This window comes from Tursiops truncatus, chromosome 16 (assembly GCF_011762595.2).
Source record: "Tursiops truncatus isolate mTurTru1 chromosome 16, mTurTru1.mat.Y, whole genome shotgun sequence".
Classification (NCBI taxonomy): Eukaryota; Metazoa; Chordata; class Mammalia; order Artiodactyla; family Delphinidae; genus Tursiops; species Tursiops truncatus.
In genome coordinates this window covers 8,016,478-8,038,461 of record NC_047049.1, presented here as the reverse complement: position 1 = coordinate 8,038,461, position 21,984 = coordinate 8,016,478, and the positions used below count along the sequence as shown (strand labels likewise).

At 50.2% G+C, this 21,984-nt stretch overlaps 1 protein-coding gene across 4 annotated transcripts in view; it reads right to left on the bottom strand.

Moving 5' to 3' along the window:
* The window catches only part of CPXM2 (carboxypeptidase X, M14 family member 2), a 146,726-nt gene extending 125,667 nt beyond the window's left edge, over positions 1-21,059 (bottom strand). For 2 of the 4 annotated variants that reach the window (XM_019940194.3, XM_019940193.3), the window contains exons 1-2: positions 20,595-21,059; positions 9,115-9,213 (exon numbers count right to left, since the gene is read on the bottom strand). In XM_019940194.3, the coding sequence (XP_019795753.1) occupies positions 9,115-9,213; positions 20,595-20,895 (400 nt within the window). In that variant the 5' untranslated portion in view covers positions 20,896-21,059. The remainder of the gene's footprint in view (positions 1-9,114; positions 9,214-20,594) is intronic. The other 2 variants (XM_019940195.3, XM_019940192.3) reach the window with 2 other exon arrangements.
* Positions 21,060-21,984: the final 925 nt, after the last annotated feature.

Below are 21,984 nucleotides of genomic sequence, written 5' to 3'. Positions count from 1 at the left end.
CGCACCTAAGAGCGATGATGTGTAAAAGATAAAAGGCTGCTAGGAAGTGCAAACTGTACTGGGGGTTTTGCATGCTGAACTGGTCAACATCTGTAGATCTGAGGCAGGGCTTAGACTGTCCCCAGGGGAGAAAATCTGACTCATTCAAAGATGAGTAAAGAACAAAACATTAAAAGAGGTACACCATCCAAAAGACTCCAAAAGAAATAATGTGATTTGATATAATAACGAGGAAAATGTTGTTCACCCTAAGTATAGTGCAAGAGACATGGCCTCTACTTGCCATGAAAAGGATATGCTGAAAAAAAAAGATAGAAAATATTTAAGATAAGCCAAACATCAAGAAAACTAAAAATCCAAAGACAGAATTAAAACCTACAAGGAAAGATCTATTATTTTTGAACTAAGCTCTTTGCCAATGCAGTAGGGAAAAATAAATAAAAGCCTTGAAACATGGAAAGGAAAAAGAAAACTGTCATTATTTAGTGTACATTGCTTCTGTAGCCAAATCCAAGTTAATATATGAATAAATTTATAATTAATAAGAGTTTAGCAAAGTTGCTGGGTATAAAATCAACATTCACACATCAACTGTACTCCTGTACACTAGCAAAAGAGAATTAGAAAACTGAAATTACAAGCATCACAGGATGTCAATTATCTAAGAATAAATCTATTTAAAAATGTGCAAGGCCCATGTATTGAGATATATTTTGAAAGATGTAAGAAATACGGAGATATACATGTTTGTGGATTAGAAAACTCAATATAAATATGTAAATTCTCCCCTAATTGATGTTATGGAATTAATGTAACTCTAATCAAAATTCCAGGAGAGTTTTTAAAGAACTTGACTACATGGTGTAAATGTGTGTGTGCGCACACACACTTTCAGTGGGTCGATAATAACCAAAACTTTTGAAGAAGAACAAAGTTCTGCTCTATCAGATATCAAGATTTATCATAGAGCTATAATAATTAAGAGAGTGAGATATTTTATGTATGGGTAGAAAAATGAAGTAACGATAAAGAAGAGAACTGGGAGCCTGAAAACAAAGCCAAGCATATATGGACACGACAGCCAACACCTAAGGGCAGCACTGCAAAATAGTGGGGAGACAATTATTATTCCATTTGGGTTCTTACAAGAAAAAAAATTAAACTGAACTTCAATCTCCTATCACAAACAAACAAAATCCTTTCTAATATATAAAAACCTAAATGAGAAAGAGAAAAAAGGAATTAGAAAGTAGTATAAAATGTCTTTATGACTTTTTTTTTGTGTGTGTGTGTGGTACGCGGGCCTCTCACTGTTGTGGCCTCGCCTGTTGCGGAGCACAGGCTCCGGACGCGCGGGCTCAGCAGCCATGGCTCACGGGCCCAGCCGCTCCACGGTATGTGGGATCTTCCCGGACCGGGGCACGAACCCGTGTCTCCTGCATCGGCAGGCGGACTCTCAACCACTGCGCCACCAGGGAAGCCCACTATATAGCTTCTTTAATGTCACATAAAATAGATTTTTTAAGTCAAAAAGTAGTATTAGTCATAAAGAAAGTCAATACACAGTAGAAAAAAAAAAAACCCACAATTCTCCAGGAAGATGAAACAATTTTAAACTTGTAGGCATATGCTAAAGGGAACACTTCTTCGCTCCTGGCTTCCATGAGGAGGGATGTTCCTGAGGGGAGTTCCATACCTCTCTCTGCCACCTGACTCACTCTGCCCTTGGGGTAACCTGTCTGACTGGTACACAGGCACCGATAAATGGTGTGTATAGTTCAGCTCTGCCCTCCCCTCCTCCTCTTGGAAGCAGGATGCCCTCGGGGAGCATGGTTCCACTCTTCCGCATGGGCTCTACTCCTCTCGGGGGAGCAATGCCCTGGTCTAGAGCCACATACAGCTGGGAGTGGGGATGCCTGCACCTCTTGGGGTTCATTCGCACCCATCTGGTTCTCATGCCAAGACACATCTTCCAACTCAGCCTCTATCAGAAGAAAGATGGCCAGTGCCCCAGGGAATGACTGATAGGAAGCTCATTCAATGGGACCTAATAAGGTAATAGTAACCCTTATTGAGAATTTACCATGTGTCAGCCACTTGTGCTTCGTTCAAGTAATCTTATTTAATACTTATCCCAATCCTATGGGCATGTCCAAGTATTAGCCCCCTTTTATATTTGAGAAAATTGAGGAAAAAAGAGGTTAAACATCATGCCCAAGGTCATACAGCTAGTGAGCCAAGGACTGGGTTTTGATCTCCAATCAGTTTGCTTTCAGAGTTCTTCAATGCACTGTATTGCAATGTATCAATAGAGGGGCCCTGTCCTTCATATATAAAGAGCTCTTATAAATCAATACACACACACACACACACACACACACACACACACACACACACACACACACTAATAGAAAGTGGGTAAAAGCTGATAAAAGTACAAGTTGGTATAAACTTTTCTGGAAGACAGGGATCACATCTGTGCAGTTCCTCCTCAAGGAAACAAGCCCAAGGAGTAGGTGAGCAAAGCCACGGACACCAGGGTGCACAGCAGAACTGCCCACATCAGGGAAGAACTGGAAACAACGTGAACATTAAAAAACACAGTAACAGTTAGGAAACCATCATAAAATGGAAAATAATGTTATGTAATGTTGTAAAAGAATATTTTATGATGAGAAAGTAACAGCATATTAAATGAGAATAGAAGGTTACAAAATAAGACTAGTTCAATTTTGCAAAAAGCGTGTGTGTGATCTATACACAGACCTGTGATGTTGTTCTTGTACACACACACGCACGCGCGCGCGCGCGGAGAGGAAAGATTGGAGAGACACACTCCAAAATGTCGACCATGGTTATAATCTCTGGAAGATAAGACTGTGGATTCCTTTTATTTTCTTCTTTGCGTTTTTCTGTATCTTCCAAATATTCTACAAGGCACATTCACTATTTTCATAGTTCAGAATGTCTAATAAAGCAGTAAAGAAATCAATTTTAAAACAACTTCCACTTCAAGTGGGTTAAATTTTTTTTTTAAGTTTTAGCATGTGACAAGGTGAATTGGGTTTTCTGCTAAATCCATCCAGAGTCAGCAATGTAGAATAAAGACGGTCTCACACAGAAGGTTTGAGAAGATGGAATGAAGGCTGACAGTGTCACAAGAACAAAACTCCAAGAGCGACAAGAGCACGTGTGCTGTGGCCTCGGTCATGAGGCTTCACAGGAGCTTCAGCACTGGAATCCCTCCTCCAATGATGGACTAGTGTGATCTTGGTCACCGAGAACCACAGCTGGGGTCAACTGGGTGATAGAAATGAATGGAACCTTTTAGTGCCACCAAACCAGTGCTACTGACACATCAGAGCTCTGTTCCCTGACCCCTTGTCTGGGAGATATTTCTAGGCCGGCAAGTCCACTGTGGCTCTGGTTTCAGACTGAGGCTCTGAAGCCCATGGCCCTGGGCTGCCCACACGGTGTCAGTCAACACACTCAGTGTGCCGTCAACTGCAGACGGCGTGAGCCCAGGGCCCCTGATCTGACCCAGTGAAGACCCTGCCATGGCAAAACCACTGGAGGAAAAAATAAATCTCTCTAAAGTGCAAGAGGCTAGAAAGACCTCAAGGGACACAGGTTTCATTTTAGAGATTGAAGAACTTTTTAGACATGTTTGAGATGGAGCTGAAAGTGGAAGAAGTAGCAAGGATGGAGGAGCCCCAGGTTTTCCAGTGTCCACATCTTTCAGGCTTCCCAACCAAGGCTTGTCCAAGAGGCTGGTGTGATTCTGTCCAACTGCCACCCCTCGCCTCCCCTCTCACTTCCAAAGGAATCCGAAATACAGATGTGATCCTTTATTACAGCATATTCCAGGGTAGCTGAGACCATGTCGGCCCCGTCTCCTCCCAAATCAGGAAACTGGGACTCACTCTACTGCCCTCCACAGCCGTGCCAGGCATCTGGGGGACGACCAAGCTGAGCCTCCGAGAGCCATCTGGCCCTGCAACAAGGGGCAAGGCTCACAGCAAGGGCTTGGATGAAAAGCCGGAAGCCAAACTGTCTGTGATACAAAGGAAAACCCTCGAGTTTCACACACGCACACACACACACACACACACACACACACACACACACACACACAAGGTAGGTCAATCCCCAAGCACCGTACCTGGTAGAGGCCTCAAATCTCACCCAGCCCAACACGAGGCAGAGTGCTGAGGGCACTCCATTCACCGACACGTACTGCTTTGGGAAACCACCCTATTTCCATGATGGCAGGAAATTAAGCTTCTTTCCTACAGATCAAAGAGCGCTTCCTGTGGAGGCCCAGTTCTGCTGATCTGGGCCATGGAGAATCCACCTCAACACGCATGGAACACCTGATCTCCACCCCAGAACACTAGTGCCGACAGCGCGGGTGCGCGATGAACAGGTTTGTTATTCTGGTCAAGTACCGCGGCTACCTACGCTGGGCATTTCCTGACGTGAATCACACAGGGAGCCTCTGCTCATAAACATACCTAGCCTCCCATGTCAGAAAAGCTGTGCGCAGGAATCACTGGATGTGAGAGAGGAGAGGACCAGGAACATGAGGAAGAGATACAGGAAAGCGAAGGACAGGTGACCAGGGCAGGCTTCCGAGAGAACCATCAAGTTCTAAGGCAGAAGCCAGCAAGCTACAGCCCAAGTGAGGGCCAAACCCAGCCCACCATCTGTGTCTGTAGGGCCCATGAGATAAAGAACCGTTTTTACATTTTTTAATGGTTATTTAAGTACCAACATAATACGCTCAACTTTGCATGTTGGCCCATAAGGCGTGTAATATTTACGATCTGATCCTTTAAAGCTATCTGCCAACTCCTGTAACTAAGGCATGGAAAGTCCCAAGACAGCAAATACAAATCACAGCTAATGTTTGCTGACAGCTTACTGTGTACACTCCACTCTGCACACATTATTTCATCTCCAAAAACCCTATAAAAGACATATTATCCCCTCTTTACAGATGAGGAAACTGAGTCACAGAGACAGTAACTTGCCCGGAGCGTCACAGCCAGCGAGGGTAGAGCCTGACCCCAAAGCTACCTCTGCATCACCAACTGAGACGCTTGCCCAGTTCCCTTCGGAGGAAACACGTGAGTGAGCTTTTCGCACAGGGCGTGTCTGAGAAACAAGATCCTGTCTGGTTGGAAAAAAAGGGAGGCAGAGGCCAGAGATAAGTCAAATCATGGTGGGCTCTGAATGGCAAGCAGGGAGTTATTCTGCAACCAGTGCGTGGTAAGTGACAGGGTATACGCTAAGCTCACTGCGATACTCTTTACAGCAGCAAAATATTGGAGACAACCTAAACGTCCTTCACTTAAGAGGTTAAATAAATTATACAACATCCATTCGACAGAACACGATGCAACGTTTTAAAAAATGAGGGTTTTCATCTTCACTGTATTTGTCAGCTATTGCTGTGTAACAAAACACCACAAACTCTCAGTGGCACTTATTCCTTAGTTGTCTACAGATCAGCTGGGCTCAGCTGGTGGCTCCAGGCTGCAGATCGGGCCCATATCTGCTTCACTCATCTCCCAGGCTCCTTGGACCAGTGGTCTAGATGCATGCATTCTTCTCATGGAGATGGCAGGGTGCAAGGAGCAAATGGAAACAAACAAAGTCCCTCAGCACAGAACTGGCACCTTGTCAGTTCACCTTATTCTATTGGCCTCACCTAGGCACATGGACCAGCCCAAAGTCAAGGGGTTTTCACCTTTGTGAAGGCAACTGAGAAGGCATATGGCAAAGGCTGTACATATAGGGAGAGGGGAAGAACTACACCAATGATTCAACCACCGCATATGCTATTACAGAACAATATCCAAGATGTATTTTGGAGACTCGCCACAGCTGACACTGATCCTTAGTCATGGTGACAGCCATGTACATAATCTCTCCCTTAAAGCTAAGATTCTCTCAGGGTGAGTCTGAAACAGGAGGGAAGGGGACGGGGCACAACCTTTAAAAGAATGACATCACCGGGGCCTCCCTCGTGGCGCAGTGGCTGAGAGGCCGCCTGCCGATGCAGGGGACGCCGGTTCATGCCCTGGTCCGGGAAGATCCCACATACCGCGGAGCAGCTGGGCTCGTGAGCCATGGCCACTGAGCCTGCGCGTCCGGAGCCTGTGCTCCACAACGGGTGAGGCCACAACAGTGAGAGGCCCGTGTACCGCAAAAAAAAAAAAAAAGAATGACATAACCACTGGGGACACGACAAAAACTAGTTAGAACCAACTAGGTCCAAGATGGCCGAAGATTCGACTTCCAGTGGGCCCAGAAGATTCGACTTCTAGTAGACCTTGAGCCTCATCATACGCTCCCTGTAATATATTAGCTGCTAAATGACACACCTACAGGCATCATGACAGTTACGAGGCCAACCATAAAAGGCCAAAAAGTGGGCGGTGGCCCAATTCCTGGAAATCCCCACCCCTTCCCCAAAGTTGGAATAATCCTCCCACTCATTGGCCTATGAAATTACGCAGCCCATAAAAACTAATCACCCCATTATTTTGGGGCATCTCGCCTTCTGAGATGGCCCACACTCTGTCTGTGGAATGTGTTCCTCTCAAAGCCCTTCTCGCCTTTTGAGACAGACCACATTCTGTCTCTGAAATGTGTCTCTCTAAATCCACTTCTTACCTATCACTTTGTCCCTCGCTGAATTCTTTCTGCAATGAGACATCAAGAACCTGGGCTTCATTAAGTCCAGAGACCAGGTCTGTCATCTCAATTAAAAGACAGTGGGTTCAAGTCCCAATCTGGGTTGTGCGGTTTCAAATCCACATCTAACACGAGCCCTTTGATGCCAGTCACTCCCATAACTCGGTGTGGTTAATATCTGTACTACCCACCGCCCTGAAAATGAAGCAGGTGACATCTGGTCCACCTGTCGCCTTGGACACAGTGTAAGTGACAGCCACCCTCCCCGCCCCTTCACTCTGCCCCATCTCCAGCGAGGCCCCCAGCTCGATCAGAGGAGATGCTGAGAGAATGATGGATGCGGGGTCCTGAGCCCGCCCAGCTGTCCATCCGAGGCCCTGTTCTGCCCAGCGCCACCCGCAGGTGTCTCCTCCTGGTCCAGACCAGTGTTCCTAACTGCTGCGCCGCCTGCCTCCTGCACTTGACCTCGCCTTGACCTCGCCTCCTCACCATCTCTCTCCCTCCCGTATTTGCATACCAGGGCCCACACAGCTTCTCTTCCCCCCACCCCAGGGTTGCCCTCAATTCTGTTTTAATAGAAGAGCAATGTGAACAAGGCTCACAGGCCAAAATCACGTCCAGGGCGCTCAAAGGATCAGCCAGAATGGCTGCCTTGGGGACCAGGGGTCCCAACTGTTGAGACAGGGCTCTGAGGTGAAGGGCGGGGGAACAATCCTGAGCGGGTCAGGGTGGGGAAGGAGAAGGTTCGTGTGGCAGATCAGGAGGTAAGTGCGGACTTCACGGTGTACGTGCATACACACGTGGGTACAGAAATGGGCCTTGAAAAACCTCTGCGAAAATGCCTTTCAAAATTGTACCAACTTCCAATTCTGGTAATGGAGAAGTAAGATAACTCAAACCGGCCCTTGTGCTAAAGCTACTAACAAAACTGGAAAAACTATTTTTAAAATATGTTTGAAAGCATCTAAGAATTAACAAGACAAGAAAGAACCCTCTGGCCCAGATCTGAGAGCAGCAGAACCCAGAGAGGTGAGGCCAGACTGGAAGCCGCTTTAGCCCTGCGACCTGTGATCCTGAGAAACAGCTGGTGTTTCCTCAGCCTGCTGGGGCAACGGGACAAAGAGTCATGGCCGAGGCCCACTCAAGGTGGGAGTCTCACTACCACCCATTTAGTTGAAACCCCAAAGGCCCACACTCTCAGGGTGAACCGGCAGGAACACAGCCTTAGCACCCCTTGGGTCCTCCACACACCGTCCTGATATGCTGGGCCCTCCCAGGGGCAATGTGTCCAGTGCACACCTGCCCACTTTACGGTGGAAGAGAATTCTCGTTACTAAGTGATTGCAGAAGTTCACTGTTGTGGAACTTCTGTTTCTGTTTTAGGAGGCACCGCTAGTCATACCTATGATTTCTCTGATGGCAAGTTCTTGGTTAGAAACACAGCCCCAGATCATTACACTCTGCCTAAGGGAGCACACAATTCCCTTTGTGACAATCAACTCTGTTACACGGTTTATGGGCTCACGCGGCAACTGAAATCGGATCCTGCCTCAAATTTGTGAACTGCTCTATTTATTTCAAGCAGCTGAGCAGAAACCAGCAAATCCTGGGTTCAAATCCCTGTTTTACAACTTGCAAACTGCATAACGGTAGGCAAATGATCCGTATTACTGAGTCTCATTTTCCTCATCTGTGAGGGCGACGATGACAACGATAATATCCACGATACTCAGAGGGACATCAGGAGCCGTGAAGTATGAGGCCCAGTGCTTGGCAATTGCTGAGAGCGTAAGTGCGTAATACACGTTCACTATTACTAATATCAGCACAAATGTCATCCTAGATACCATACTTTAGAGTAAGAGAGATAACGATAAAGGTAATTGTAATAGTTAGTAATAATAGTTATAGCTCTAACTAGTGGGCCAGAGTTTGTCCATAAGTCTAGAACTAATGGCTTTGAGCATCCTAAGGTAAGTAATTAAAGGACCAATATTTTTACATGATTGTAAAATGCCAGGCCTAGCATTACATGCTTTGGAAGTAGAAGACTCGACCTCTGCCACTGGAGGCCCTGGGTTCGGTTGGGAGACAAGAAATGCACATACAAAGCTGTGGGCAGCTACGAGGCCCCACAAGAAAGGAAATGATGTTGTCTTCGAGGGGGGAGGGGGAAGGGCAGGGAAGGCAAGCGCTCCAGGAAATTCGCAAATGACCTTAGTCAAGCTGATGAGAAAATATGGCTGTGAGTTACTGTGCGAAGCAGAAGAGACAGCCTGTGAGTGTTCTCACCCCCGTATGGACGGTGCAGAAGGGGCAGCAGACCCCAGGCAGACCCGTGCTCAGGACTCGGCTGCTGCGCCGGGGCCTGCGCCCTCCCAGGGCTGGTGATGAAGCAGGGGCCTCACTCACCCTCTCTGACAGCCTCACGGGCCACAGGGACCCTGTGGTCATCACCGGCAGCCTTCTCAGAGCTCTTGGTTTTCACGCCTTTTCTGTTGCTCTTTTTACCTAAAAAGAAAAGAGAGAGAGAGAGAGAGAGATGCCTTTACTGTCACATATGTCAGAATCATCCCAGGCTGGTGAGGACTCAGCCGTCTTCTCCTGCAAAGCAGCCGTCTCTACCCTCTGCCTTCCCGGACCCCAGTGAAGGCACCTTGGACTCTGAGGGGCCGGTGGTTAAAGGAAAGGAAGTGTGTTATTGTGAGCACCCAGGGGAATAACCACTCCTAATAAAAACAATGCACACTTGCAGGTGGTTACTGTTCTGAGACCGCAAAACGTCCTGCAGAGTACCTCTGACCCTCCCTGGGGCCCCAAAAGCGACACCATGTCTAATTGATAAAATGGAGCTGGAACTCCAGACCTCTGACCCCGGGGCAAGATTTCCTACCATGCTGGGCTCCTCCCACCTAACTCTCCAAGGCCCCGGCTGGGTACCTGGAGGTGTGATGATGCTGGAGGGACTCCTTCCTGGAGCCCAGGGAGTCTGCCTGCTCGCGCCTCGCTGGCCCGTCCAGCTTCCTCTCACACTGGACTCTCTCTGCGCCACAGACACTGGCTTCCTCTCAGGCTGCAGTTCATATTTCCTGCCCACCAGAACTCGGCATGTGCTGTGCCTCCTCCTGCAACATCCTTCCATTCACTCTCTATCTACTTAACTCCTGTTGCTCTTGCAGATCCAAGCTCAGCCACGCCCTCTTTGAGATGGTTTTCCTGAACTCCCCACCTACATCAATGTCTCCTTGGATGGGCTCTGAGAGCACCTGTCTTTGGTCAAGTTGCCTCTGTGTGGAGCCTGAGGCAGGGGTTTGGTGCAGGTGATGTACTGAGGGAGGGCTCCAAGGAGAAGAGAAGGGAGGAAGCAAGATGAGGCAGAGGAAGGAGCTAAGCTAGGCTGTGTCCCCAGGCAGAGCCTAACTCAGCCTGATCCCATGGGGAGCTCTGGAGCTGGAACTGCACGCAGTGTTGCCCCACCTTGAGATAAGGGGCCACCTTTTCCTATGCTGGTTTGCCTCTGGCTACAGACTGTGGGGGAGGGGTGTGTGTGGGGTGGTGGGAGTTGTCTCCTTCCAAGGATCGTGCTCCAGAGAGGGGAGCAGCTGTGAGCCATCACAGCCAAGCCCCAGCAGCTGTGGGATGGGTGTGCCAGTGGGAAACGAGGACCTGGGTGTGGTGTCAGCAGCCCCCACTATGGCTCTGCACACCCGTCCTGTGTAACATTATCAAACACACGTAAATATGTTGTTCTGTTCACGGGGGCGGGAACTGTGTCTGGTTTTGCTCATTGCTCTCCCTCCAGAGTCTGGTTAAGTCTTTGAGGAACAACTGATCATGAATGACCGTGAGTCAGTGGGTGACCAATGAGACAACAACAGGAGGAAGGGAAGGTCTATGGAGAAAGATACTTAGTTTGGATTTTAAAAAGCAAGTTGAAATACCAAAAACATCTAGTGGATTGTGCCAATTAATGAAATCATTTCAGATAGTTCTAGAGTCACTAAAAAAAAAAAAAAAAAGATATTTATCAAGAAAACCTTAAATCCTCAAAAAATTCAAGGGTGCACTGGGCCCAGCCACAGGCAATCCCCTCTCTATCATATTCTTGGGTGATACCTGCTGGGCATATCTTTCATTTTTCATGTAAGCTAAAAAAAAAAAAAAAAAAAATCACAAAATTAAATGTTCTCCTCTGGTCAAGGAAATCAATAAACCAAAACATTCAGAAAGGCCAGAGGAGGAAGACCGCCAACCTGAGTGCAGCTGATGACATCAGCCTAACGTCACCTCGGCATCTGTCCCGTTTTTGTGGGTAGGAATGCCAGCCCGGTGACCTCCAAAGATGACTTCTTCTGAAAGAGCCTGATCGAGGGTCTGTAAAGATCTTGATTGTTTGGAAAATTGGGTGCCACAACTTTTGAGAATCAAGCGTCTGATTTGGCAGAAAGATAATATGTTAAGGGAAGAAAAAGTTTTACAAAACATGAGAGGAAAAAGCCATCCAACCCCTCCCTGGAAGCCGGCCATTCATTGCAGGCCTTCCCTCTGCCTGGGGAACCTCTACGGGGCCTCCACGGGCAGCATGGGAGACAGAGTCAGAGGACACAGCCCCACGCACACCCTCAGCCTCACTCCCCTGGGCTGGACCCACGCCCCGTACTCAGCTCTGGGAATCCAATAATGGCCCAGATGTGAGGCAGATGTGCTATCACCCCTGAGACCAACATGTGGGGAACAGATTCCCTGCAGGGAGTGGCAAAGGGACCGAGAAAACAGGCAGGGCACCTGCCACCTTCTCTAGGGAAGACTCACTTCCAGGACATGTACCTACAAATCTGGTTCCAGCCCCAGGCGGCCAGGTTCTGCCACTGCACCGACCATGTGTGGCCTCGGGGGACCCACCTCACCCCTCTATGCTAATTCCCCTCATCAGTGAAATAAGGAGACACGGTACCTGCCTCGGTGGAAGTTACGGAGAGGAAAGAGATGACATACATCAAAGCACTGAGGGCCGTGCCTGACCTGCAGTGACCTCTGAATAAAAGACAGCCTCCACCTCCTCACCCTTCCTGTTGGTCCCAAGTCCCGACCGTCACAAAGCACCATCCCAGGTGCTGGAAGAGTAACAGCCAACACGTGGAGCACAATTTACAAGGCATTTTCACATAGATTAAAACATTCAATCTTGGCAAATACCCGTCGAGGGCAGGAAGCTTGCTACGAACATTATTCTACAGAGGGGGACACGGAGGCCCGGAGGAGAAGAGACCCACCCGAGGTCACTGACAGACAGGGGCAGCAGAGCAGGAGCCTGAAGCCAGGCCTAGGCCCTTCCCTGCCCCTTCTTCTCGTACAGCAAGAAAGGCAGCATATGGTCTGTACGGATGACAGAAAGAGTGAAGTGGAAATAATGCACAGAGAAGGAACCAGGACCAAATCAACATCTCCATCTGGGCTGCGTGACAAAACTGAGTTCCTTAAAAGTAGCAAACTGAATTGCCGATGCAGGCCACACATTCTATTCTGGTCCATGGTGATAAATATCACACTCCTTGATTGACGGGAAACTATTTTTTCCCCTCTCTATACGAGGAGCTTACAGTAGCAACCCCAGAATCCGAAAAAATTCTTTGCTGCATATGTGCATTTTCCCAAGAAATTCCAGCCCTATGGCACCTGCGCTCCCTCTTGTGAAGGACGCAGCCCCGCCCTAAGCTCCTTGCCTGGCTCCTGTGAAGGAACCCGCGTGAGGAGGAAGGATGCGAGAAACCAAGCCACTGCAGCCTCGCGGCACCGGGACAGACAATAATTGCGCTTTTCTCAAACACCATGGGACCAAGGAGGACCTTGCAGGCAAACGTGAAAAGCCGAAACAAAAGCAGTTAGAAACCTGTGCTCCCAGGACTTCCCTGGCAGTCCAGTGGTTAAGACTCCAGGTTTCCACTGTAGGTGGCGTGGGTTTGATCCCTGGTTGGGGAACTGAGATCCCGCGGGCTGTGCAGAGCAGCCAAAAAAAAAAAAAAAAAAAAAAATCAGAAACTCGTGCTCCCTGTGTGTGTTAGCAAGAAAAGGATCATGACACAGGGAGGGGACAGCCTGTGTCCTTATCGAGTTCCCAAATCTGAGACCGTCAAGCTCCTGGCAGAAGGAGGTTTCCCAGGGATCGGGTGCAGCCTGAAAAAAAGGGGCTGAGTGGCTGAAGGACGTGCCTGCTTCCGTTAATCAGTGACCTGAATGGTCTGGGCTGGAGATGGAAGCACCAGTGCAGTTTTCTAAGTACTTTTTTAGCAGGGCTGGATCAAAGTCAATCGATCCATCAGCCCGTCAATCAATCAATCAAAAGCCCTCCCCTGCTCCTGCTTGGCTGTGTCTTCCCTGGGAAACTAGCTGATCAGACCGTGTCCTCCTCTGGGCTGGCCTGTGCAGAAGAAAGACCTTGGTCTCGTGCAGAAGACTTGACCTCCACCCGGGTCCCCAGGGCAGAAGGGAGAGCCACGCCCAGCCTCTGTGCAGCAGCAGTCACCTTCCTGACCTGCAACCAAGCACGAAGCCCTTAGCCTTTAAAGAGATACCCCGGTAACCACAGCAGGTGGGGTGTGCCAGCCCTGCAGGGGGCACTGCTGGGACTTGCTGGTCTCTGTTTGGGTTCTGCCTGGAACCAGCCTGAGACAAGGCCTTGGAGGCCGGAGCGAACGTGAGAGGTGATTTCATGAAGCACAAAGGAAGAAGTGGAGGGAGTGAGACTCAGCGAAGGAAACGCCAATAACCAGGGCTGCACTGCTAAGCGGGACCCATCAGGACTCAACGTAGCTGGGGGACCTGAGGACACTGGGTAGGAGCTGCCTCCGACCTGTCCCTCGAAAGACTGCGAGGCTGTGCATCGACCTTCTAACCTCACACCACCTTGGGAAGCTTATTATCATTATCTTTCCCCGTCACAGTGAGGAATTTGAGGCGTGAAGATGTCATACGTGCCCATGAGTGGCAGAGCCAGACTTTGAATCTCTCTGAATCCTGAAAAAACTATGCCAGGGCTTCCCTGGTGGCGCAGTGGTTGAGAGTCCGCCTACCGATGCAGGGGACATGGGTTCGTGCCCCGGTCTGGGAAGATCCCACATGCCGCGGAGTCTGCGTGTCTGGAGCCTGTGCTCTGCAACAGGAGAGGCCACAACAGTGAGAGGCCCACGTACCGCAAAAAAAAAAAAAAAAAAAAAAAAAAAACTATGCCAAACCCTTCCATGTGCCTCTCATGGATCAAGTATTCCATAAAAATCTAGAGTCTTAAATGAAAAGTCTTAAATGAACATTTGAAAGTGTCTTGTGTGGCTCTGACCATCCTACGATACCCAGATCAGTCGTCGATGGGATCCCAGCCAGTTACAAACACTAGCCCTTCCCGTAGCCATCCAAAGCCACCCCAGTTTTATGGGTTTCATGATCCCAGAAAAGCAGTGATGGGGGCAGGGACCTCAGAAGGCCACAGAAGGCAGAGCCATTGCTGGAGGTACAAAGCCTGAGAGCTCAGGCTCCCTGGCCACCTCAGACATCCAGCGGAGACCCCCACCTCAAAAATCCAGGTTCCAAGGGACTTCCCTGGCAGTCCAGTGGTTAAGACTCCACGCTTCCACTGCGGGGCGCACGGGGTCAGGAACTAAGATCTCGCATGCCGCGTGGCGTGGCCAGGTTCCAGAGCCCAGGCTGCTGTTGCCACGGGACTGAAGCCACCATCCACCGTGAGGTCTGGCAGCCAGGGATGCCCGGGGCACGCAGGAAACGCGGTGGCTATTTTCAAGAACCATAGCATCCAACCCAGCTTCCCCAAACACGCAAGTGTCTGTCCCTTCATTATCCACGCACAAACCCTGGTTTCTGGAACCATGGGCACAGTCGAGAGGAGATGTGCCAGCGCGAATAGCTGACTTTGGAAAGCGTTTTGGAAACAGAGGTGGTGTCTTAGAAAGCTGCTTGCTGATGTATGTGAGAAGACCTTTTTTTATAAAAAGTCCTTTCCCTTGGAATTTTGTAGGGAGTTGGACCAAACACTTTGGATTTAACTCTTCAAGAGAACATATAATACCATGATATAAAGATTTCTTGTTATTGTTTAGGCGTGCTGATAGCCTTGTGATTGCTTTTAAAGTATATAGTGAAATATTTACAAACACATTCATCTAATCCTCACACTCCAGCTTTGCCCGGCAGAAGACATTTCCATCTGAAGGCCAAACCTTGCAAGACGCCCTGAAGAGTGTTGCAGCAAAAGCTTAGAAGTGAAGCTCTTTCCAGCAACTAGCTGGCAGCGCTTAACAGAAAGGGCTTTGTTTATAACCAAATATGCTCAAATAACAACTCTTTGATTATCGCTGCCCGCCCGCCTCCCCCCCTCCCCCCCCAAGCCGGGGCAACACAGTACAAAGTGCAAACTCTCCAATTCTGGGCACAGACATACGAACAAACATGGATCGCTGCCCACTCTGCGAATTCCACGGACTCAAGACCGTGGACCAAAACCATGGATGCAAGGCAATCACGCGTGTATTCCAACAGAGGTGCGTGCTCCCAGTCCTTGAAGAAAGCAATAAGCAAGCAGGAACCCAGAAGTTAAAGGCTACTTCTAACCCAGTGGAGGGGGGAGAACAAAACATCTTCAAATCACCTATTAAGAGTCTTGTTTATTAACTTGGTTGTTTCTTCCTACCACTTGGGAGGGAAAAGGCAAATCAGTTATATAACTGTGGTTTACTTCTCTGTTCCATTTTTTTCTCTACAAAGAGTATGGCTCCAAACCAAGTCCATCAATTTGGAAATGACATGAGAAGTACACCCCAAATCCACTCCCACGCCCAGAATGTGGTCCGTCATCTCACTCTTCACCCTGGGATGATGAAAACTGGGGCCAGGAGACTCACTCTTTGGACCTCAAAGCATTCCAACTGCAGGGATCTAGAAAATATTGAATTTGGCTAGAAACAGCTGAATAAATGGAATTAGAGAGAAGCAGCTTGCCAGGTCCCTGTGAAGAAGAACATGCTAGCAATCAGTACTATTTATCCAATGGATAAGCAACCTGGCAAGGTGGTGTGCACCCGTCAGTAGAAACGTGTGAGCCAAGACTGGCGTTGAAGTAAATTTCCAGGGGCTTCCCTGGTGGCGCAGTGGTTGGGAATTCGCCTGCCAATGCAGGCGACACGGATTCGAGCCCTGGTCCGGGAGGATCCCACGTGCCGTAGAGCAGCCAAGCCCGTGCGCCACAACTGCTAAGGCTGCGCTCTGGAGCCTGTGCTCCACAGCAGGAGAGGCCCCTGCAGTGAGAGGCCCACGCACTGTGGCAAAGAGTGGCCCCCGCTCGCCACAACTAGAGAAAAACCCGGGTGTGGCAACAAAGACCCAACACAGCCAAAAATAAAAGAAATAATTTTTTAAAAAAGGTAAACTTCCAGGCCCAAGATGGAGTTGCTCTTACCCGGGGTGCCACATCAGGAAACAAAACTTAGATAAGCTTCCTGTTCCTAACAACCTTAGTCAGAAATAGTTAGCCAGTTCCCCAACGCCAAGCCAACTCTGGGTCTTCTCACCCCAAACAAAGTGGACTGTGACACCCCAGCCAACCAGATATTTTCTATGTTCTCCTTCCTTGTTCTTTATTCTTTGTCCTATAAAAGCTTCCTGCCTTCCGCCCCATTTTGCCATTCTCCACAAGGAGACTGTCCATTTCATGAAAGTGTTAAAAAAAAGTTTATATCACCTAAATTGTCTTCTTCAATCATTTTTTAACACCGAGCAGCCCACTGTCGGAATCTTGCAATAAACAAGAACTTGCATGCAATGAACACTTAGGTTCCTTGAAGTTCTAAAATTCTGGGAGTTACCGATGTTCACAATGAGGGCCTCAGAAATTTTATGATATTGAGTCCCAGTCCACCACAGAAAAGGATTTCACAGTTCTGTATCCTGATGGTGGTGATGGTTCCATGAATCCATAGATGTGAGACAATGCAGAGAACCACACACACACACACACACACACACACACACACACACACACACACACAAATGAGTGCATGTGAAAACCAGGGAAGGTAACCTAAAAGTTAAAAGTATTGTACCAATGTCAATTTCCTACTTTGACATTGTATAGAGCAGTGATTCTCAACCCACTGGTGACAGGTGACAGTGTCTAGAGACATTTTTAGTTGTCACAACTTGGGGGAGGGCGCTACCAGCATCTAGTGTGTCAAGGCCAGGGATGCTACTAAACATCCTACAATGCACAAGACAGCCTTCGCCCTGAGACACACGCACGCGCACAGACACACACACACACACACACACAATTGGCCCCAAAATGTCAATACTGCCAAGGTTAAGAAATCCTGTACTGTAGTTCTAAAAGATGTTATCATTGGGGGAAGCTGGGGAAAGAGTATACAGCAGCGGTCCCCAACCTTTTTGGCATCAGGGACCAGTTTCATGGAAGACAATTCTTCCACAGACGGGGGCTGGGGGGATGGTTTTGGGATGATTCAAGCGCATTACATTTATTGTGCACTTTATTTCTATTATTATTACCTTGTAATATATAATGAAATAATTATACAGCTCACCATAACGCAGAATCAGTGGGAGCCCTGAGCTTGTTTTCACTTGCCACTCACTGATAGGGTTTTGGTATGAGTCTGCAAGCAACTGATTATTATGGTCTCTGTGCAGTCAAACGTCTCTGCTAATGACAATCTGTACCTGCAGCCGCTCCCCAGCGCTAGCATCACTGCCTCAGCTCCACCTCAGATCATCAGGCGTTAGATTCTCATAAGGAGCGCGCAATCTAGATCCCTCGCATGCGCAGTTCACAGCAGGGTTCGCACTCCTATGAGAATCCAATGCCGCCACTGATCTGACAGGAGGTGGAGCTCAGGCGGTAATGTGAGCCATGGGGAGCGGCTGTAAATACAGATGGAGCTTCACTCACTCACCCGCAGCTCACCTCCTGCTATGCCACCTGGTTCCTAACAGGCCACAGACCAGTACTGGGGACCCCTGGTATACAGGATCTCTCTGCACTATTTCTGCAATTTCCTGTGAGTCTATAATTACTTCCAAATAAAAACTTTAAAAAAAATTTAAGATTTCACTCTATTCAGCACATCAGAGCTCTACTTCTCCGGAATCTGTCAGCCACTCGTGGAAGAATGCAGTGCTCTCAATTAACCAAAGGATTCAGCTGTCCAAGCCACTTCCAGGAGAATGTCAGCCCATGACATCCACTGCACATTTCTGTGGTAGCATGAAAGAACAGTCAAGGGGCAAGTCAAACTCACACCAAGATCAAATCCCCAATGCCCTTGGCTCCTTAAGTATACCTCCCTATGGGATTCAGACAAGACTCCATCCTAGACCCTGACGCACAGAACATCTGCCTTCCATCTTCCCTTGAGCCCAGCCCTTATGCAAGATACCGGCTATCTGGAAAATACTTCATCACCTGCAAAGACAAAGCACATGACAGACTTTTCAATGAGTAGTTACATATGCTTTCACTTTCTTTTTCTTCTCTAAGTCTTACCTCTCACTCCCACCTCAGTGTCTAGACAGTGCCTGGTAGGCAGCAGGCACCATCTACCCAGTCCAGAAGTTCACAGCAAACAGAAACGAATGCTTCTATACATATATCAAGCCACGCCTTAAGGGGGGCAAAATCATCTCCTCTTACTGCAATTTAACTGCACAAACTATCACTGACCCCCCCTAATCAAAGTCAGTCTTAACCAAGCTCCCCCACTTGGGGTCCAGGATAAAGGGTTCCAGTGGTCAAGTGCCAAAAAAGGCGGGATGGGGAGAACAGACTTGAAAGTATTTGACCAAGGTTACACTTAGTTTGTCAGAGTCGGGGAGCTCTGAAAAGCCCCACACAATTTATTAGAAACACACACTCCAGGCAGGAGGCCTGGAGGCAGCTCTCCAGAAGCTGAGTCTCTGGAATTTCCAGGGCCCTGTTTTTATTTTGGGGAATCAGCAATGCAGCCCTCAACACACCTGCAATAACCTTCTCCAAGCCGCCAACTTTGGTGCTTTCCAGGAGGGCGGGGCCGGGGCTGTCTTGCGCTCCCCTCCCCCCAGGACCTCACCCAGCATCTGATGTTGGAAAGGTTCTCCGTAAGGACCTGCGGAATTATGAAGAACTCACAGAAGGGCTAGCACAACCACGAGCTGACACACTGCAAGCTTTTGTTGAAAAGCTCATCAAACAGCTGACAAGTAAGGTAGCAGGCACTAGTCGTCTTGGGCAGATAGAGATGCTGAGGTCCGGGAAGCTGAGCGCTGAGCCCCAGACCCGGGCGTTAAGTGCAGTCCTCACACTCTCAGTCTGCGGCTTCTTCCATGCTCCCCTTGCCGTCCCCCCAGTAAATACCAGAACCTAACAAATGTGTCTCCCACCCACCTCTCCCACCCACCTCTCCCAACCACGCCCAGCGCTGTGCTAACCACGTAGCAGATACTAAAAAAACAAAAACACATGCCAGCTTGATTCAAACTACCAAACAAAAAAGGTCTTGAGTTAAAAGCACAGGAGAAGGGCTTTCAAATCTCCCACGCCAACGAGTGACCCTAAGCAGCTTGCCTACGTGGTCAGAGCCTCAGTTTCCTCATCTGTCAAGTCACAAGAATACCCACCCCTCAGAGCCCCTGAAAGAATGAATGAGACGGATGCCCGTAAATCTCCTAATAAAGTCGCAGCAGATGGTCTACAAATATGAGTGTCTTTTCCCAGCTCCTATTCCTGTTACACAACTCACAGAACTGCCTGCAGATGTACAGAGTCGCCCACAGACTGAAATATGGCAGGACTCCCCCTCCAGGTAAGTGCAAAGGAGCTGCTGAGATGGGCCCACACACTCAAGAGTTCTGGGCCGCCATCTCCACTCCTTCCCCACTGCCTCGCTGCTATCTCTTGTGAACAGTTTAACCAAACAAAGGTGATGCCTTTCATGCCAGGAGCTGTGTAATGGTGCCACTGGCATGTATCTCCTTTCAAGGAAGGCCGTTACAAGGCCGGAGAATTTGGCCACAATCCTGCCTCATGCCTCAATCTTTAAATACTAGGACCGCAGCCCTCTGCAATTTCAGCAAAGAACATTTGGGACAATGAAGAGAAAGTCCCCCTTCTCAAGGAGTGTAAGAAACTAAATGGAAGTCATTTCCCCAAGACGGGGCAGGCAGAAAGTGGGGATGCAACTGAGAAGGCTGGGAGAGACGGCTGGCCTCAGGCGCCACTGGGCTTCCCTAACCCCTCCTCCGGCACAGGAGTCCAGCTGCAGCCCAAGGCTCCCCTACAGAGGCTCTGCCATCCTGCCCCTACTGGACAGAGGATTCAAGGGACCCACAGAAAGCAGGAGGGAGGGGGCCGAGAGGGGACCCTGCCTGGGGAAAGGCCCGCCGCTGAGCTCTCCCCAGAAGGCCACGGTGCCGAAACAGACCAACTAGTCACATCGCCAAGTAGGAAATTCACTCTCAAGAAAACGCCCTGGGAGAAGACTGAAAAAGTAGGCAGAGTAGGAAGAAGTGTCCGGCAGAAAGATCCTTTGCCCAGGAAATTTCAAACTTGGGGTATTGGAACCAGCTCCCCAGGCAGCTTCCCAACTGCAGTCTGTCTCCACCTGAGAGGGGACCGCCGGTCAGGTTTAAGTTCCAGGGCGCTCAGAGGGGCCCGCGGGATGCGCAGTGCAGTGGCTAGGAAGGGGGTGGGGGGCAGCGATGGGGAGGTTCACCGGTCTCTCATCCCAGACACACGGACTGCGAAGCCAGCGATCGCCTCAGACCCGGCGGGCCACCGCTGGGACAGGCGCACAGCCACGGGCGCCCCCTCGGGCCGCGCAGCGCAAAAAGTTACTTACCTGGCGGAGGCGTCTCCGGAGCCAACTTCTCCCTCTTGGGAGCTTTCTTGGGCTTGGTCGCCTTCTTGGGCGCCCTGGGCTCGGACGCGCGCAGCTTCCGCTCCTCCTCGCCGGGCCCCGCGGGCAGCGGCGGCGAGAAGGGCTCGGGCTCCAGGCGCGCGTAGTAAGGCTCCCGGCTCCAAATCTCTTGCACGTAGTAGTCGGGGTCCTCGACGGCTGCGCCCTGGGCCGCGGCCCCGGCCAGGGCCACCGCCAGCAGCGCGAGAGCCAGCGCCAGCGCGGCTGCCCCCCGGCGGGCCATGCCCGCTCCTCCCCGCGCCCGGGGCAGGGTCACGGTCGCCGGGAGCGCCGGGCGGGCGGCGGGCGCGGACAGCGGCGCAGGGCAGGGGCGCCGGCCTCAACAGCGGGGCGCACGGGACGCGGAGACAGGCGGCCGGCCGGCGGCGCGTGTGACCCGCTCTCCGGGCTGGGCTGGGCTGGGCTGGGCTGGGTTGGGCTGGGCCGGGCCGGGGCGGGCAGGGGCGCGCCCAGACGCGGGGCGGGCGCAGGGGGGCCGGCCCCGCCCTTCCCTCCTCCCTCCCCTTCCGGCCGACCCCGCGGTGGCGGGCCCTTGGAGTCGGGTGTCGGGAGCCCCCTCCACCCCATCTACTGTCTCCAAACCTCCCCCTTTGCCCGCACTCCCGAAGCCGGCCAGAGCTGGGCGCCTGCTTCCCCAGAGACTCGAAGGAGTTTCCATCTAGAAGGAACCTCGAGCCGTTTTACAGGTTGGGGAACCGTGACCCGCGATGAGAAAGGATCGGCCCAAGGTCCTAAAGCAAATTAGAGCCCGAAGCCTAGTCTCCAGCTCTCCTGACCCCTACCCCGTCCCTGGCTCCACATCAGACACGGGTTCCCCACCGGCCAGACAGACCTTTCCTCAACCTGACCATGATCCTATTTCAGGAACTGTGAATGAGGAACCCAGGTCCCCAGGGCTCCGAGGAGTAAAGTGTCGGGGAGGAGAGGGGCGGAGCCCTGCTCCTGACTGAGAAGGGACCCTGTTGGGTGAGGAGAGAAGAGGAGTCATCCTCCGGCTGACGTCCTAGCGGTCACAGGGCGCATTTCGTTCATCCGATGAGCAGGTTCCTGTCTTCAGGGCAGGGAGCTCACACTACCTTTTGAAAAAGTAGCTTATGTTCTTGGAAAACTCTGTGTTCATCTTTCAGGCTGGGATGTTGGGGAAATGGGGCCTGCATTGGTTTTCTATTGCTGCTATAACAGATTACGACAAATTTAGTGGTTTAAAGCAACACATACTTATTATGGTACAGGTCTGCAGGCTAGAAGTCTGAGCGGGGGTCACCAGGCTAAAATCCAGACTTCGATCACCAGGCTGCATTCCCTGGTGGGG